The sequence below is a fragment of the Larus michahellis genome, chromosome 1 (genome assembly GCF_964199755.1).
Source record: "Larus michahellis chromosome 1, bLarMic1.1, whole genome shotgun sequence".
Taxonomy (NCBI): domain Eukaryota; kingdom Metazoa; phylum Chordata; class Aves; order Charadriiformes; family Laridae; genus Larus; species Larus michahellis.
The window spans coordinates 7,975,037-7,994,727 of record NC_133896.1 but is presented as its reverse complement, the minus strand read 5'-3'; the positions used below and the strand labels follow the sequence as shown (position 1 = coordinate 7,994,727).

Sequence of the window (19,691 nt, the reverse complement as noted above, 5' to 3'; positions counted from 1 at the left end):
TGCAGTTCACCACGATGTAGAGTCTTTGTTAAGAAGGAAACAAAAGCCCCAGCCCTGTCTCCCTTTGCAGTCTTTCAGATATTATTTCCAGAAGCCCACTGGAATATTGGATTCTGATCAAGAAAGCGGACTGGCTTTATCCCAAGGATCATATTAGTCTAAAACAACTGAGAAAGCACTGGAGGAAGAATGTTCTTACTATATATTTGTCTTCTGTTAATAAAACTCTCCTTATTTCCTGGGACTCTGTTTCTGGGGTACCTGCTTGTTCTCAGTGAAGGGTGTGGAGTTATGCTGATGCTATGAAATTATGAGTAGTCTTGAACCTCATCTACTTAAAAGCCTACCTTTAACAAATAGGTAAAGGGTATTGATGGAGTCAAGTTGAGGGATTCTGAGTAATCTGCTGCAAAGCTAAAGATAACATTATTTTTTTTCTCTGTGTACCTGTAACAATGGGCTAAACGCTTTATGGACCATTGAAAAGATAAAATCCCATCCTTGCCCCAAGGAACTTTCACTCTGAATAGACAGTGTACAAAGGCAGGGTGAGATCAAGCTAGGCAGGGTCCTGCTGAGTCAGTAACCTGGTTTTTGTTTTAATTTGAGACTCTCGGCCTGTTTTTCAGATCGCTTTTTACTTTTAAAAAGTTGTTGTAGTTACAGGTGAAGAAGCTGGTGGAACTACCGCATTCATATTTGCTAGATTTGCAGAGATTCTTAAATTACTCCATTTATCTCAATGCAGTATTAACACTTTCTGTCCATGGATGATATTTTGAAATACAAAAATTTGTAATTGCAGTAGTGTGGACAGTCTAAATATCTGAGGAAAGGAGGAGAGCGACACCCAGAAGATGTCAGCAATCTTTAAGTGGCGCGTCAGTTTAGCTTCACGAGTAACTCACTTTTGGGAGAATGACCACCAGTTTACTCGAGCCTGATAGATGTTGCTTCAGAGCTGAAGGACTGAAAGGAAGGAGGTAGAGAACAAGTACCTGGGAAGGGAGTTTTGAGGATGGAGGGACACATCGGACGAACTAGGAAAGGGTGGGATTTTCATCCATTTCTAATCAGGATTGAAGCCAGGGGATCTGTGCGGGTCTGACATAGGGGTGCTCTGATGAAAGAATGCAAACCAAAGCTAAAAAGGTATTAATAAACTGGTTTGGCTTCAGAGGAAAGCAAAAGTAATAATGAAAAATGGGAGGATTTATGAGCGAAGATTAAATGAGTTGCTTATGTTCACTTTAGCTAGGTAATGATTAAAGGGCACCTGATAACTGTCAGGCTATGGAAGAAAAAGGGAAATGCACTCTCTGAAGTCCACCACATGTGACACCAAGCGAGATGATTTTTGTTAGATCCATTTGTACCTGTCTTCATAAGATGATCATCCCTCCTTTTGCATGCTTTGATGAGCAGTAAAATAGCCATCAATTTAAATGACCGTAAGCACATTTGGAAATGAAGGGGGGGTGCATCCTATCTGGCCTTAGTTTCAAGCAGATACTGCTAGGTGTTTTGTGGAATTTTGAAATTTTTATTTGCAGCGTTACAGCTGGGGATACAGCTATTTTAAACTAAAGCGCAGGGTACAACTGTTCAGGTAAAGCTTGAAATCTCTGAACTGCTCCAGCCTGGACTAATTCAAGACCTATGGTCCAAAACTTCTGGGAAGCAAGGCAGTGGTAAAAGCACTGCAAAGGGCTGGAATTAAATGTTAATTCAGTTAAACACTAGTACGAATTACTAGAAAAGAAGAATCTGTTAAACTACTATATTAATTTTCAAAGGGAAACTATGGAAAGCCCATCTCGTACGTCACGCTGCTGGAAAATGTGCCGTAGAAAACAATCCCACCCTAGCACACAGAAGACCAGATTTGAAGGCTTTCCTTGCTGGTGGTTCTTTTCGATCCTGTTTTTTTTTTCTCCGGATAAGGGATTTTATTTTCATTCTCAATTCTTCACATGGTAAAGAATCGCATGTAACATTCAAGCAGTTTAAAAATTCTTAGACCCTCATTTAATGTGCAGTATAAACCTTTATTACGCAGACTGTCTTCATTCTTTGTAAGACTGTTCCGGGAGATGGGCTTTTTTTTTTGTGCGTGTGATAAAGTGAGTATGTTTATAATGAGGTTTGGTGCTATTGTTATTCAAGATGAACTAGCCTGACAATAGAGAGCCCTGCTGTGAAGAGTGCATTGTATTCACTCTCTGAGCAGTCTTCTCCAGCCCATGTAACGTTGCATCCCCTACTGTATATAATTGCACATACTGGTAATTGGATAAAACCTAGTGGCCCCTTCCTCTTAAAAGAGATCATGTTGAAAATTATTTGTTTTCTTGCTTTGGATCTAATTTCACGATCAGGTATATTGATAATAGTTTCAAGCACCTGCTGGTAATTGTTGTTTGGGGTTTTTTTTGTGGGGGTTACATTGTCTCTCCCCCGTTTTGTTCCTCTCTCTTTCAGGAGAAATCCCAATGGTGAACTCGTCAATTGGACCAAACTGCTGTACGTGTAATTGCCAGTCGACCCTGCAGGCTATTCTTCAAGAGCTTAAGACCATGCGAAAGTTGATGCAGATTCAAGCAGGTACTATGACCAGTTCCATACATGCATGTCCATGACAAGCATCTAGTTGAAGATGTCTCTGCTCATTGCAGGGGGTTGGACTAGATGGTCTTTGGAGGTCCCTTCCAACCTAAACTATTCTATGATCTTGTTAGGAGGAGTGGTCTAGTAAGACAGAAACCTATGTGGAGACTCAGGAAAACCTGGACTGTTTACTGCTCTCTTCAACATATCATTCAAAGTAAAATTTTCACAGGCTTCTTGGAAGTGTAATTTTTACTTCTCAGATCGTTACCTGTAATACGGGGTGTTATCTTTTAAGGCTAAATTAAAAAAGAAAAAAACCTAATGTGATCAGATGCTCTAGTAATAGTAGCTGAGTGGGTTGGTCAATATGCCATAACCACCCCCAGTTTGTTTTCATGGTGTATTCATTCAGAGGTGCAAAATGCTACTTAACCTGTTACCTGCTTGCCAGTTCGCTAATCTTAGCGGTAAAAAATAAATAATTGGAAGGCCACTTAGTGTTACACAATAACGCTTCATTCAAAGAGCTTTCACATTACAGCTGTGTGGTCGCCTCAGCTGAGCTAGCCGCTGCACGTTGTGGCCTCCACCCTTCTTCAGGCTGGTTTACCAGTTCTTTCTACTGGCTGAACCAGCAATAATCTGTTCACTGGGGGAAACTATCAGGGCTAGTTTTCTGCTAGTTTAGGAGCTGAAACAGAACAGCGCAGAGGCAGAAGAGCACTAGAGCCAGCAAGATAACGAGACCATGGCAGCTGGGAGTTAGGTAGGTCATGGTAGGCTGCTGGGAAGCTGCAGCCTCCGCGCTTCATAAAAGTTAGTCTTAATACTATAAGGAGTTGGAGATGTTGTCAGTTGAGTTGCCCATCCATCATGAGTGGTGGGGAGTTGAGCCATGGAGATTTTTTTCTTAGAGTGGCTGTATAAGACCTCTGTAAGAAAAGGGAGTGTTGAGTAATTAACTGAGAGATGGGTGGAGTGAAACACTGACGAAACTCCTTGTCTCCACGGCTTATAATGCCTGAGTGAGCAAGGGGAAGGATCGGACAGGATTTGTAATATCAGTTGATGCACATAAAAATGCTTTTCAAAAAGTCATCGATTTACAAAGAAGCACACGAAGGCCCGGTTTTACAATCTTTGCTGGGGCAGGGAATTCTTTACGCAGTTGCTCCGATCTCATTGAAATTACGTGCATGATTAAAAATGGCTTGTGGGTGCGAGGTCCAGAGCAGGGGTTTATGCCAGAAGAGCTGGCTCCTCAGGAGCAGGAGCATTTCTTATGTATTACGGATCTGCAGTATTAGTACCTTGTTAATTAGTGAATCTCTCGATTCACTGGGAATAGTTCATGTTTTCTGGTAGGCATGAAATGATGGTTTTGCAGAGAAAAAAAAAATTGTTTGGTATTTTTGTTGCTAAAAGGAAAAACCCTAAAATGCAAACATATAAGTGAAAGTGTAGTAACTTATTTTAGTATTCAAACACCCTTCTGTCTAAATGAGAAACTACAAATTACAGTCTTGTAAATCCTTGCCAGAAATGAAATACCCCAGAAATAATTTCATAAACAGCATTATAAGATTTGGGGGGTTTCCCCAAGCTTTTTAGATGAGGACCATGTGTAGTTCACTTGTAGCTCGAATGAGTTTGATTTGCATGTGGTGAAACAAAAATTTGTAGCGCTTTTGGCTTTTTTGTTGTTGTTGTTTTGACCTTGATCTTACTGATTCGTACAGACAGATAATTGTATCTGCATAGCATTCTGCTGGAGGACTCATTCACATTGATACAGGTTCAGGATTGGTGCTTTAATTTATACCAATTATTGTGGATACTGGAAAATGCAAAATATTGAGAAATACATGAAACATGGTCTCTTAGGTTTGAGATGTAACATGTAACTCTCAGTTTCTGTGTATGAGCAAAACAAAGTGATGCAACTTTGCATTACCTTTTTTCCCAGAAATTAAACTATTGAATAGTGTTTTCACTCGTTCTTGACATAATGGTACTTGAAATGTTCTTGCTGAGCTAATTAACTTGGTAACTACATTCATAAAAATAACTGTAATTGCATTAGCACTTGTATTATCTTACTTTTATCAGGAAAAGATGCTCAAAGACAATGAGATTCTCAGTCATTCAAGAGGATATACAAATTAATCATTGCTTAAGTCCTCTGTGTCACCAACCATCCGGTGGTCACTAGGAAAAAGAACCACGTATTCCTAATTTTCCTAAAATGCTATTCATCAGTATGTCTTGAAAAACCTCATAATGGATCTCAGTGTCATTATCCCCATTGTACAGATTGGAAAATTATGCAAAGGTGATAAAATGTAACTGTTTCACATGCACAAACAGCCCTGAGAACCGTACCGCTTACCCAGAAGATAAGTTCAGTATCTCGGTAGTTTAATGGTGCGTCCATGTGGTTATATGTCTGCTTTTTTCTATAAATTTAATTCGTTACTTTCTTTCATCCAGTTGGGACTCAAAACAGACAGCAGCCTCCTGTTCCTCTGATTTGCACGCAAAAGTCAACAATGTCAAGAAAGAGAAATAAAAAGAAAAAACTGCCCCTCAAAACTGTTGAGCCAATTACTATGAATAAGAAACCCAACGCTGCAGAGAACGAGAAGAAGCTATCGGCAAACTTGGAACGATCGAGTCTGCAAGCAGATGAACCCCCCTTAAAACCAGAAACCCCTGTTTCGGGATTTGGAATTATCCTCGAATCTGCTTCATCAGATGTAAGTTAATATTTTAATACCCGGGATCACAGGATTTTAAAGCACTCACTCATTCAGGAGAATCACTCTCAAGTCAGCTTGAGCGTGGTCCCTCTTCTTTTTAGAATAAACAAGCAAACCTTGGGCAGGGTTGAATGGAGACAGAAGGGTTAGTGCTGATTACAAAGTTTTGGGGTTTTTTTCCAACTGATTGCTGATTATGAAATTTTGGCTTTTTGTTTTGTTTTTTTTTCAACTTTCATGAGCCTGTAGTTGTCCCTTGAGTTGAAGGCTGCTTGTTGTTTGAGCTTGCAGCGGAAACTTGCGCTTCATCCCTCCTGTTGCCAAGCCCCACCATGGGATCGGGGCCGTGAAAAGCGCTGCGTATATGAACCGTTCACAACCCTCTCATTTGCTGATGAGCGCACGTAGTCCACACGTATGCCCTTGTCCTGCCAAAATGCATTTATGTACTGTGTTTCATGCCTGGCTGGTCCCAGGGACTTCAGGGGAATCCTCACCTCTGTAAAGTTCATGGCTCAGCCTTTGCTGAATTGGGTCACTTGGTCTCCATCGCGGTGGTTGCTGGATGAGGGCCTTGACGCTGTTGATGATGTCAGTGTGTCTAAAGCGGACAAAATTTGCCGCTCTAAAAATATGTACTCGTCACATGTAAGATTGCAATAAGCATATTTTCTTGATTCATGCAACATGTACACATTGATAGAAATGTCATGTGTCTGGTGGCTGATTGGCTTTGTTTAATGACCAAAGAGATGCCGTCTGAACCAGTTCACTGACGAGTAAACTAATCATTAATTTCTCTAATATATTTTTAATTTTGAGCAGGCAGTTTCCAATTTCCTAAGTACTACAAGCTAGAAAAACATAATTAAATTCAGTATCAATAAGCGTAAATGAAAACAATGCAGCAGATAATGTTCTACCTTTCTGGAAGTGGGAACTAATAATAAAAAAGAGCAGTCATGATAATTCAGTTATATAGATGCAAGCCACACCACTAATTAGATTGCAGTCTCATGCCATAGAGTCGGTGTAGTGATACAGAGTAACTAGTTTGATGCTTTTTCAGAGGTTTTTCTTTTGTTGTATTATTCTTAATAACGTTTGAGGGAATGGTTTGGGGAGGGATTGGTAATTTATCTCCAATAGGCAATTTGTGCTTATAATTTTTCTTTGCTTGTGGCACTCTTTTCAGCTTGAAACACAGTTTCAAAAACAGTTTTGTACTTGTGATGGAATTTAATTTGCCTTTATGAATGTGTTCCATTGCTGGACACAATTCTTTGTAGGTGCCAATTTGGCCTAAGCAAAAAAAGAAGAGAAAACACGCGGTTCATAAATCAGGTCCTCATCTGCCCTCCCATGCTTCGGCCCCTGCCTGCCACAGTAGTTGTTTGACTAAATTTACAGAGCCAGAACCCCGAGACAAACAAATTGATGTTGTTTTGTCTTTGGAAAGAAAACAGTTGAGTTCTGAAAATAAATATATTTAACAGCGAAAAGAAAATGTGACCTTAAACATTTTGAGAAGGCTAAAGAAAGTCACTTCTTTCAGAATGAATGGCGGTATTATCTTTTTCTATTTATTCATAAGCATCTCTGGTGTGCTCAGGACCAGTGTGTCTGAGTGCCTGAAAAAACTGGAAGACGTTTTACACAGCAGCATAAATGAATGTTCCCTCGAGAATATTGCAGGGATTGTCTGTAGTGTGTGCTGTCTCACACGACAGGACTGCCACCGCTGTTATTTTGTTAAAATAACAAAATTTTATTTTGTTTATTGAACTTTAAGAAAACTCTCAGTGTAATGTGTATAAAACTGGGGCTGCCAAAACCAGTGCAATTAGTTCAGATTGGTGGAGATGAGGACATGGATGTGGAAAAAGTCTGTGTGAGATCAACTCTTAATCTGGCCCATGAATCAGAGAACCTACTTTTTAAATGTAACCATCTGTTATGCTTAGTTAAAATTTCTTGTGTTTGTTTTACTGTTATAATATTTCATTTACAACCTAATTATTTCCAATCTACGTAGTATAATCTACTAAAATGTCTAGGATTTTTCGCTGCCTGTTAATTTTAGCACAGCAAAAGCCTGTAGCATTCAGGTCTTATTTATTTTAGTATACATGAATAGTTTACCCACCAGTTCCTTGGGCCGTGATCATTATCTACTAACAAATGCTTTTCCTTTTGAGAAATCACATTCAAAGTGATCATAAAGTTCAATTAGGTACTGATTGATTGTCTTTGATTGAAGAATAGTTTCTACCAAAGGAAAGCAAGAATAAATCTGTGTTTTCCCTTCGAATGATTTCACTGATACACAAATTGATTTATATATTAAGAATAAAATACTCAAAACTAAAATAATATTCACTCCTCCACGCTGGTGAGGTTTCAAATGTATTTTACAGCTGTGTTAGTGAAGATCATTTGTCTGTCCTAGGCGTCTTTTATCATTGAGGTCATCTTAGATTGCTATCGTAAGACCCAAGACCCAAGTAACAGAATAGGACAGGATACCTTCATCACCATGACAACTACGTTCTGGTTTTTGATTAACGTGAAGGAGAATTTTTCCCAAGTTGTAAACTTGGCCCACATTTATTTACACTTGAAAATCTTTGCTGTCACCAGGAAGTTTAGAAGTAACATGTTAAAAACCCACCTACATCAGAAGATTGTCAAATAGAGTAACTCTGACTGTTTTGCTCGATCCAGCTTTTTGAAAGTTCTCAAGGTAAAAAAGCAACTCTTCATCCAGAACAAGCTGAGAAACTTATGTCCTTTTTAGATGTTTATTTTTTTTTTATTACTGTCTGCATATTTTAAGATTCTTCATCCTGGCTTCCCAAAGCATTGTAATCTTCAGGTTTATCGCACAATACACATGCGTATCCAGTGATACTATATGCTTTGAAAATATTCTGCTTGCTGGAACTCTCTTGATACTGGTTTTTAAAAATCCATGGGAAAAGAGTTACACAGCCACATCCTTCTGAGAATGGCAGCCCTTTCTTCTGTCTAGACTCAAGGCATTTGCAGGTGATTTGATGGGAGATGGCATTTGCTCTTGTTCTGTAAACATCTTTGAAAACGCATCACTGGTGTATGTATTTTCATTAGGGGGAAAAAAAGAGCAAGTTATTAGGAGCAAGGCCGTAACATTAGCTTATTTTCTTACATCGTAACCACTGACTTTTTCCCCTCTTGCTAACTTCCAGATAATATCTTAAAATTTTTGGTTTATTCATGATATCTCTTCATTCTATATATATATAATTATTCCTTAGAGGCGTCTTGTCTAAGCAGTGTGTGGTAATCACAGCAGAAAATACTGCAAGTACTGTTCGTGTAATTTCTGGTATGTACAGACAGGGGCAGCAAAAAGGTTTTTAGTAAGGGGACTTCCTTGAAGGCCTTTGTCTGCTTCGCCCCGCAATGCACTTGAGGCAGGGAGGCTCTTGTGAAATACAGTATGGTTTTATGTCCTCTTCTTCCCCTCCATCTCACTTTCCAGCAGTCACGTAAATCCCTGTGATTCAGCACTGAAGTTTTTTTGTGCTGAAATAAACTGTCTATCCAACATCATCCTTTTCTAAGGATGTATTTTGGCAATGGGAAAAGGAGGGAGAAGTGGATGATCAGCAAGCACTGGCTCCAAGGGCAACCTCAAACTCATCATGTACGTCTACTCACATGGGCCGTATCTGCGCTGGAAGCCCTCTTGGGAAACCACGGGGGACGGGCCGGTAGCCCAGCAATGGTCCTTCTTGGAAATGCCTGGCTGCTCGTTCACATCATTTGGCAGTGAAACAAGTCCATAAAACGGTTAGATAAATGTCCAAAAAGCTTCACATAAGAGTATTTGCTCTGGGATGATCTTCTGGTTTGTCATTATTATCCAATATTGAAAGGTATCTCTTTTCTTTTTGTTAGCTGTGCGCCTAGAAATAATGTCAGTAATCGTTAACTATTACAGTGGCTAGACAGGAGTGTGATTATTTGATTTGCCTTTTAAGGTGCTTATTCACCGATGGAGTTTGATTTCAATGAAGTAGGCTGCTGTGGTGGTGAATAGCTGGGAAAAGATTCATGGTTTGATTAAGTGATTGTAAAGTCTCATCAGATGCGTGATTGAAGTAAAGTAATGTATTTGAATGCTTTTTTAATTAAAACATTTGTGTTCTTTCGGTAGCCAGAAGTGCAACTTGCAGAAGGCTTTGACGTCTTCATGCCGAAATCTCAGCTGGACTCTATATTATCAAACTATACTCGCTCAGGAAGTCTGCTCTTTAGGAAGCTGGTCTGTGCATTTTTTGATGACAAGACTTTGGCTAACTCTTTACCAAACGGCAAAAGGAAAAGAGGGCTCAATGACAACCGGAAAGGACTAGACCAAAATATTGTGGGTGCAATAAAAGGTATGTTTTTTGGTTTCTTTCATATGTGTAATTAGAACATATTCTCAGCTAAGGAGAGTGTAAGGGGATTAGAATTTCTGACGTGTGTTAGGTCTATTAAAATATGCAGTCTTATTTTTATTCCCTTTCATTCACTTGTTAAAAATAGCTTCTACGGGGACAGCTTGTGTTAATTTTAAGCCAACGATCTCGGTTTCTGAAGTCAGGCTCTAAGGTTAGAATCTCAATGTTCGTATAAGATAATTATTTTTTTTCCGGATATCAGAGATGCAAAGAAATCTTGAAAACATAATGACAGCATAACTGATCCTCTTCAGTCAAAATGCCGAGGCTTGCACTGCATCTGCCGGTGTCTGCCCTGTAAATACTTTAGTAGCTGGTGGCTGTACTGGGGAGAGGTGGAGGAAGGTAATACTGGGACTGAGATGTATTTGATGCTCATAAGAACTGTGTTCTTCTCTTGTGGGAGCAAAACTCTTAGTCGGTGTGGGGCTCCTGTGCTGGGTGGCTTTTCTTAGCGATCGCTGCTTTCTAGTTTCCAGAACACCACATGTACCTTCAAACTCAGTGATTGCAACGTATAAAGAGCTAGTATTAGGCCAGAGATTTTGAACTGGATTCTATTTTTTTTGGAATCTGATATAGTAGGTGAAATACCCAAGTTACCAAAAGGCAGGCTGTGCAGCAAAGTAGAGCTTATTTTAGAGGCTGTGACTCGTCCTGAGGTGTACAGATTGCTAACCTCGGAGACGTAAGGCAATGAGAAGAGCTTCTGTAAGTACATTGGCAGCAAAAGGAGACAGGGGAACCTTTTGCAACCATCTCTGTGTCCGCTTTTGGCCACTCCTCCCCGTGCAAGAAAGACATTGACATACTGGCTTGAGTCAAGTGGAGGGCTACCAAGACTTTGGGTACTGCAGCAGGTAAGTGGTGAAGTGTGTGTATGAAGTGAATGCGAGGAGATGCTGACAGAGAGCTGGAGAGAAGATTCAGGAGACACATTATAGCTGTCCACAACTACCTAATGGGCTGGTGTGATGAAGATGAAGTCATACTCTTCTCAGAGGCACAGGAGGCATTGGACACATGGAAAATTTCAACATGATATAAGGAAAAGCTTTTTCAACATAAGGGTGGCCAAAAAGTGGAATAGGGGCTCAGAGGGGTTGCAGGATCTCCATCCCTGTAAGTATTCAAAACTTGACTAGTTGCAGTCCAGAGCATCATGATCTAATTGGCCAAGTTTTGAGCAGCAGGCTGGACATTGAAACCTCCACAGGACCCTTTCAACCTGTGCAATTCTGTGATAAAAGTATGTGTTGTGGCTATGTCATAGTCCTAATACATCTTACAGAGTTTCTGGCAGACTTTCTTACAGTTACGATTATAATTAGGTTACAGTCACAAACACTTTTATCCCTTCTTTTCTTGAGCTCAACAATCTGCAAAAATCCAAAGTCGAATTCACTCCATCTGTATCTCGTTCTTCCTTGAAAGCTTTAATAAATAAGTTAAATGGAAGAAAAAAGGAGTTCAGAATTACCTTTTAAAAAGAAACAAACCTCTAATTTGAGCAGATAAAATTTTGAGTGGTAAAATAAATGTTTTTCAGTAGATGCAGCAGCACTGTTAAAATAGCAATCGTTGCCCACTGCAGAGAGCAATGTTTCTCAGCATTATTGTAATACCAGCCTTGTATTGCTGGAGCAAATCCTGAGGCTTGGTTTAACCTCTTCTCTTGAGTTTGGGAGAAGAAAGGGGGGAGTTGTAGGGCCAACAGATAAATTTCATCTGTGATGGTACTACTAGGTACCACTGTAATAACAGTGATCTGTATTGGCATTTATAGTATTGCCCAAATGCTGGTGCCTGATCCCTGATAGGGAAGCCCATCCCTAAAAGCTGAGATGGAATAAGATGCCAAGGACTGACATCCTGTGGATCTTTACAAAGCCTGGCTCCAATAGCACCCTTCTTCCCTCCAAAGAGCTGGGCTATCGGACACTGTGGCTTCATTTATTCCAAGAAATAACTGAGCCACTATGAAATCTCCACCAGAACAACATCATGTTGTTTGCATTTATCATTAGGACATTCCTCTACCACGTGCCCAGATATCCTCTAGTGGCACTTTCAGTCCTTTTCCATGACAGAGATACAAAAGTGGAAAAAAGGCTACATTCATGACAAAAACTAGCAGAGAACTTAAAGGAGGGGCTGTTTGCTTGAAAATCACTCTTCCTGTCTGGAAACATTTTAACTGCTGCCCTTACAAGTAATTTAATGCTTCTGCAACAGGATGATTAGCTGGGGAGAAATTGTCTCTTTTGACTTTGGGTATTCAATGGCACTTGTTGAATCAGTTGCAGCATTTCTCCTGGGCAATCAGTTTCCCTTGTGGAGTCTCATCAATCTTTCACTCAGAACTGGAGGAAAAAAGATGAAAAAAAAAAAAAGATCAGAAGCAGTTATTTTTCCTTTATGTCATTGACTAGAAATCCAGCCAGTGAAGTCCTTCCCTGCTGAAGTCAATGAGCTGTGCTCAGATACATGCATAAAATGTCCCTCGGGGGTCCTTACTGGTGCCAATACTATTTACTATCTTCATTGATGACATAGACAGTGGGATCGAGTGCACCCTCAAGAAGGTTGTGGATGACACCAAGCTGAGTGGTGCACTTGATTCACTTGGGAGGAGAGGTGCCATCCAGACCTTAACAGGCTTGAGGAATGGGTCCATGCCAACCTCATGAAGTTCAACAAGGCCAAGTGCAGGGTCCTGCACCTGGGTGAGGGCAGTCCCCAGTATCAGTACAGACTGGGGGATGAAGGGATTGAGAACAGCCTTGCTGAGAAAGACTTGGGGGTACTGATGGGTGAAAAATTGGACGTGATTTGGCAATGTGCACTTGCAGCCCCGAAGGCCAACTGCATCCTGGGCTGCATCAAAAGCAGCATGGCCAGCATGTCGAGGGAGGTGATTCTGCCCCTCTACTCTGCTCTGGTGAGACACCACCTGGAGTACTGCATACAGCTCTAGAGCCCCCAACATAAGACCTGTTGGAGTGGGTCCACAGGAAGGCCACAAAAATTATCAGAGGGATGGAACACCTCTCCTATGAAGAAAGGCTGAGATAGTTGGGTTGTTCAGCCTGGGGAAGAGAAGGCTCTGAGGAGACCGTATTGTGGCCTTTCAATGCTTAAAGGGGGTTTTAAGATGGAGATGGAGAAAGATGGAGACAAACTTTTTAGTAGGGCCTGTAGTGACAGGACAGGGGGCAGTGGTTTTGAACTGGAAAAGGGTAGATTTAGATTAGACGTCAGGAAGAAATTTTTTTACAGTGAGGGTGGTGAGATACAGGAACAGGTTGCCCAAAGGAGCTGTGGTTGCCCCATCATTGGAAATGTTCAAGGTCAGGTTGGATGGGGCTTTGAGCAACACGGTCTAGTTGAAGATGTCCCTGCCCATGGCAGGGGGGTTGGACTAGGTGAGCTTTAAAGGTCCCTTCCGACCCAAACTATTCTGTTATTCTGTGATATAGGAGCTTGTAAGTATTGTGTAGTTCAGCTGGACGTTGCCCACACATTAAGCAATCAAAGCTATTTTGACTTTCATTCAAGAGAACAAGAAGCAAGTTAGAGAAGAGAAGCACGTTAACACGTTGGCTCTCCAAGGCTGCCGGACTCTCCTTCCTGTGCAGGAAGCAGCGGACAGTAGTCATAATTCCCAGTAGGCACCGGCAGTGGGTGACCTGGCTACAGCCTGGTGTCATGGATTGTCCCCAGGCCCTGGTCACAAGCAGGAACTGCAGGTGTGTGTTTGAAGTAAGCAGGAGTCTTAAGTTATTGATCAGGTTCCCATTCTGTAAGGTACTGTATGGATTCAGAAGGGAAAGATTACTCCTACCTTCAGAGAGCCCGTAATTTGTTGCAAATCAGACACCAGCAATGCGTGGGGCTGTGTTGACTTCTCTGGGAAGCCCTTAGAGATGATCTGACGTCCTTGATGATGAGACTACAGACAGAAGTATTGCTAATACCTTTCACGCAATGGTTTTGTGAAGTTGTTAACATGGAAAGAGTTTGGAGGGTGTGATTACTTTTGGTCCCTTTATACTTACCATCTAGTTTCAAAAGCGTGTGTATAAAAATACTGAAATCGTAATTTTTTATTGCATGCTTCCCCGCGTGACATCTATTCTCAAGAATTACGAATTCCTTGGGCTGGGACCAGTTTTCTTTCTTTGTTTGCCAGTCATAATTGGTCACTACAATAGCAATACTAACAGTAATAGTATTTTTTCTATTTCTGCTCTTGTTTATTTTTTGCACACCTCTTAGTTACATGATGAAAATCAATGGCATCAGTTTCACTCTATTTATAATTTTGTGGTTTTGGTATAACGTTGCTAGGTTTGCTGTAAATATGGAATTAAAGATTATGTTGACCCTCTGTACCATTTTTACAAAATATAGGATACTTCTTTTTTCTCAATAATGGCTTTTTTTCTTTTAGTAGCTTTATAAAAATTGTATTCCATCTGGTTTGGCAGTATGAGAACTGTAGAGATTTCTGCAGTGGTAGGACTTCTGTCTTTCATCAGTTTGCCTGCAGCCTTAGGAGCCTGACCAAGAGGCCACCAAATGACCAGATCTTCAGCTCTCTACTTGTACCACATGGAAAGCAGCATTTAAAAGCGCCTGCCACATCTGGAGACTCAGTTCAAAGTACACTATTATTTTTCTGTGATGTTTTTAGGTGAAACTCATGAATGAAAGATGTCAGGTGTAAACCATTTCTCTGGGATAGGCTTTTATAAGTAGTAACTGTGGTATTAGTGTGATACCAACAGTGGGATCCACACAAATGACTTCTGAATGATAAACTTGTGAAACGCTGAGTTGGACTCTGTTCTTGCAATGCTAGATTTGGCTTTTTAGATGTTTTTTTATAAGTGGATAATTTGATATATTTTGTTTATAATCCTCTCTGGTCTTCTTTTCTCCATTCTGGTGGCACGTTTCAAAAAGATGGTATCTTTTTATTTCAGTCTTTACAGAAAAATACTGCACTGCTAACCATGTGGATAAACTTCCTGGTCCTAGGGACTGGGTCCAGATTCTTCAGGATCAAATTAAACTTGCAAGGCGACGATTAAAAAGAGGCTCAGGTATGTATAAAAATATAAGGAACAACATGTGAGTGTATTATTAAAAGCTTAGAGCCTTCGTATCCACAGAAGTGTTTTTCTTGTTAACGGTGGAGTTGTACGTGTTCACGCTATGAAAATTAGACCTCTGAGATTTTAGCAAGTTTCTGTGTAAAGCGCAGTGTTTCCCTGGGTTTGGTATGGTAGCAAGTTTAGGAGCAGTCTTTGCAGCCAAGTTAACTTTTGAGTCAAATGCTGTCTCTAACCCCTTCCCATTCGCACACAAACACTTCCTCCCAGTGTTTGAGGAAATCTGAGTCCTAAACTAGCTGATCCATCCAGGGTTGTAGGTAGAAGTCTTTTTAATTCTGTGTTATTTGGTCTGACAAGCCACTCACCATACTGTTAAGACATAACCCAAATGACCTTTCCCTCTAAACCATATGTGTCTGGAAGGGTACGTGAGTTTTCTCACATTCCTTGCGAAAGAATCAGCATCACTGTAGCAAAAAAAACCCCAAAACCCCACGCACCCTGGTTGTGCCAGCAAGGTTCTGCAGTACATGGGAGGGAGCTTGCCAGCAGTGAGTAACAGGTAATGGTGGTCGCGTTTTGCAGCAAAGCTGCTCAGTTTGGGCTGGGATAACCTGCCTGCCTGGGGCTGGGACCAGCCTGGGGTGAAGGCTCAGCGCTGAGCTTTCGCCCCGACAGCACGCAGCTGGTGAGGTCTCAGCTCCAGCGACGAACAGCAAAGTGCAGTCTCGAAATCCCCAATAGAATTCGTGGGAAAGCAATATCACTGATTAAAAGACATGTAATTACTTTATGAACCTTAAGTAGTCTCCTTCCCATCTTCATGCCTCCTATCCTACAAGGGGCTTTCTTCATACAAGGCTTCAATTACTCTTCCTCATCCTAGTGTTTTCTTAAGGTGCTCTCGTGGTCGTATTTCTTGCCCATCTCTCCCTCTGAGCATCTGACACCATTGTCTGAGGCACGTCATTTGTGCCAACATCCTTAAACACGGTCCTTCACTGTTACCGTATTTAGCTGCCTGCCTTTTCCCCTCTTCCCTTCTGCCCATCGCCACAATTAAGTGCCTGTTAGCATCCATGGGTTGAGAGGATGGGAAACCTGATGGCCCCGCAGGGGATGCTGGTGGTCCCCGTGGCTACGGGGGAATGAGCAAGACCACAGGGAGCGTCCTCTCCAGCTCCCTGTCTCAGAGCGCCAATGTTTTCTGTCCAAAGCTGTGTCGCTGAAGCACACACTTAGACTGGCATCTGAAATCATTCTCTAGAGCTCTGTTAATGCCAGGAGGGAAAAGCACAGGACTGAGGAAAATGAGGAACACCCAGAGACAGAAATAACACAAGGGGAGAAAAAAATGCAGATTATTCAGTCTCATAAGCTTCCCTGAGTAGAGCAGCAAACCAGCACTGGCCTTAAAAAGGGTTTCTTATGCGTGTTGGGGGAGGGAGGAGGGAGGGATACAAAATAATCTTGTTAAAGACAGTGTCAGATTATGGTGTTGTACAACGGGACTGCTTTCTGCCCCTTCCAAGGCTGCCTGTCGTGTCCACCCCCCAGGACAGGAGGGTGGAAGTGGGATGCCAGGCTTCGATAAGATGAAGAGTGCCATGTGGGATGTGGGGAGCAGAGGGTCCTTGCGCTGTCTGCAGAAGATCCCTTGGGAAAGAGGATTGACCTAATTTTGTTTTGATTTTTATTTTCTTTCATCCTTTTTTATTTGCTTTTCTTCGTGGCTCTGCAGGATATTAATTAAAATGACAATGACGTTCAGCTTTTGCCTTTCAAATGGGGCCACCTCCATCTCTGGTCCTTTCTCAGGATGGGAGAATCTAATCAGAGGATATTGTCTCTAAGCTAGCAAGACTATGAAGAAAAATAAGTGAAGCTGAGTATAGTGCGACTGAATAAGATAGGTTCCAAAATCTGTCTCTGCGTGCAGAGGGAAGGTAACTCGTTAACCGGTATGGGAATGAGTAGTGAGCAGCAACGAACCTAGCAGCCCCTCAGGTTTATTTGCTGGGAAAAAAAGTCTGTGGTAACTGGATTGCTAGAAAGGCTCTTTTTTGAGTTACTTTGACTTATTTAGTTTACTGGCCATTCCCTGAAGTGCACCAGTTTCTCTCTGACATGCGACCACAGGCGGATGTGCTCGTTGGAGCGACTGAATGGACCACCATGGCCATCTGCACCTTACTGTCCACTACCATCTCCACTGGTGGCTTAAGCTAACCCAACCTGGCCTTGCACTGAAGCAAATGAGAAGTTTCCACAGCCTTTGTGACAGCAGAGCAGTAGGTAGCAGGAGCAGACAGCTGGGTGCAGTAACATCTTCATCTTGTTGAACTAAGATTTGTTAGTACTGACTGATTAGGTGATAGATCCGTCTAGTCCTGTATTTTGTTTCCAACGATGGCTGTTAGCAGATGCCTGGGGAGGTCTACAGGACTCAGGGAAGAGTGTTGTGGTGTTCGCTGGCGTAGTCTCACAGCCCTCAGCAGCTTTATCCTGATATAAAAGTGGTTGTGTGGGAACTATGTACATTTTAACTATTCGTTGTGAAGCCATACCGAAATTGTTACAGCTCTGTGTGACTTACAGAGACCAAAACAGGAGGGGAGGGCAGGCATGGAGGGAGGTTTGATCTGCTGTGAGAAGGGGTCCCAGGACTTCACAGTGCAAAACTTAGCTTTTAAGAATCTGAAAACTATGGGCATTGCAGACATTGAGACATGGGACTTGTCACTCTTCCAGATGAGCTCTTGAGCTCTCCCAGTCCGTGTGTGGCTGATGGCGCAGAGGCTGAGCCCTTCCGAGCAAGTGTCCTCGGTGTCCGTGCTCGCAGGTCGTTCTCTTTTAGTTCTGTCTCCACTTGCTCACAGAAGCATGCCGGCTAAGTTTGTGGGTATAGACTAAGGTGCCCAAAGAACAAATCTCAGACAGCGTTAGGCTAAATTCACCCAAGACTTTCTGAGCCAATGTGTCTCCCTGCTGCCTGATCGCGCTGGTTTATCTACGTGGGTTTCTCGTTTGTCGTAATGCGCAATGTAATGCGTAATGTCGTAAGGCTTCATACGGAAAAAGCTTAAGATGATCCCTTTATTTTACAGAAGCCACAAGGCAACTTTTTAGTCACCCCTAAACTGGGCTAAATTTTAAGAGAGGAGGGGCAGCCTTTCCTTCCTCCTTGCCTTCCCCTGAGCCATTTCGTACATCCTCTGATTAGTTTTTCATTTTGAACCAGGCAGTGAGACACTGCGTTCACGAGCAGCCCTCTCCCCTTTATCCTCTGAAACATTATTTCAGTCTGATAACGTAAATCCTGCTCTAGCTTTCAGTGATATTAATAATTTCAGAGAATTCTAGCAAACGAGTGGGGTGGATCTGCTTTTCGTACCTTTCTGTAGGGCGTACTCTCCTGAGTGTTTCCAAATTAAATGAAATCGTGATCACCGGATCGTAGAGGCTGTCCAGCTTCAACTTTATTTATCATGTTTGGCTCATCTCCTAGAATTAGGGACAGAAAAGCTCACTACTTGGAAAGCTGATCAAAAAAACACTTAAAAATTCTGCTTTCTAGAAAATAGTTCTCCTGTGTAGATTTTGAAAGGTTGTTATCCTAAGCCAAATAAAAATTCATTTAAGTTCTGAATCAGTGACAATATTTTTCATAGCTGGAAATATTCTTTTTTTTTAATTTATTTATTTTGCTTTGGCTTTTTCTTAGTTCTTTTAGATTATTGCCTGAGATCTGAGACTTGGGTAGGTTTTTTTTTATTTGTTAGATCTGAGAATAAAGCTGTCACTGCCATTAAATTTTTATTGGCCTTGTTCAGTCTTTTCAAAATTTCACAAGTTGGCTGTCACAAAGGGGAGAAGAGACTGCGAGGTTAATGTTACAAACAGATGTTATAATTAAAATTAAAGAGTATGATAATATTCTTCAGCCTTGACTACTGGTCCCATTTCATGCCAACAGCACGGCGTGCTGGGGCACGGCTTCATAGCGCCAGGTTTGCCTTCTCTCAGCAGAGGAGCTGAACCTTCTTGGCTGCTGGGATGGGATGCAAAGGGGAAGAGGCATGTGCATAGGTTCCCTCTCTTAAAGCAGCATGAATTGCAATGCAAATTGCTTTGTAATTTACGGCGGCGGGTTTCCCACGGTGTGGTCTTTTCACCCTGCAAAAGGGAATATGCGTAGGTGGCTGGTGGCCTTGGCAGTGGCAGCACAGAGGGAGATGGTCGACCATTAGCACAGAGATCTTAAAATGGGTAAAAACAGAAGGAACTGACTCGCTGTTCACGTCACCTCTGTGCCAGACATAGCATCCAAGCCTTTTGATTACTAAACTCTCCATCCGTTAATAAGCAGAAGGTCAGGGGCCACACAGCTCTCGCAGTAAGTTCTTCCTCCCTTTTTATGTTTTGAAGAGGCTGTGAGCCATTATTCCGCAGCGGCCATCCATTGCAGAGCCAGGAAAGCTGATACTGTATGAGAAATACTCCCGCAGTACGCAGGGTAAGGGCTGTTCATGTGAAGTGATTACCTTCTGCATAGCCTGGGAGCTTTTGATTGCCCTACTCCGTAAAGGAAAATATGGCGATGTTAGAAAACATGCTGGAATTTTTCAGGCAGGATTAGTTGAAATAAATTACATGCCGTGACGTTTCTTCCTTGACTTGTTGTTCAAAATTGATGTTACCTTGCTACAGTG

At 41.7% G+C, this 19,691-nt stretch overlaps 1 protein-coding gene across 3 annotated transcripts in view; it reads left to right on the top strand.

Annotated features, from left to right (window-relative positions):
* BEND7 (BEN domain containing 7) overlaps positions 1-19,691 on the top strand; it is a 47,435-nt gene that overhangs the window by 17,932 nt on the left and 9,812 nt on the right. For all 3 annotated transcript variants that reach the window (XM_074573318.1, XM_074573319.1, XM_074573320.1), the window contains exons 4-7: positions 2,482-2,604; positions 5,101-5,366; positions 9,571-9,796; positions 14,848-14,967. In XM_074573318.1, the coding sequence (XP_074429419.1) occupies positions 2,482-2,604; positions 5,101-5,366; positions 9,571-9,796; positions 14,848-14,967 (735 nt within the window). The remainder of the gene's footprint in view (positions 1-2,481; positions 2,605-5,100; positions 5,367-9,570; positions 9,797-14,847; positions 14,968-19,691) is intronic.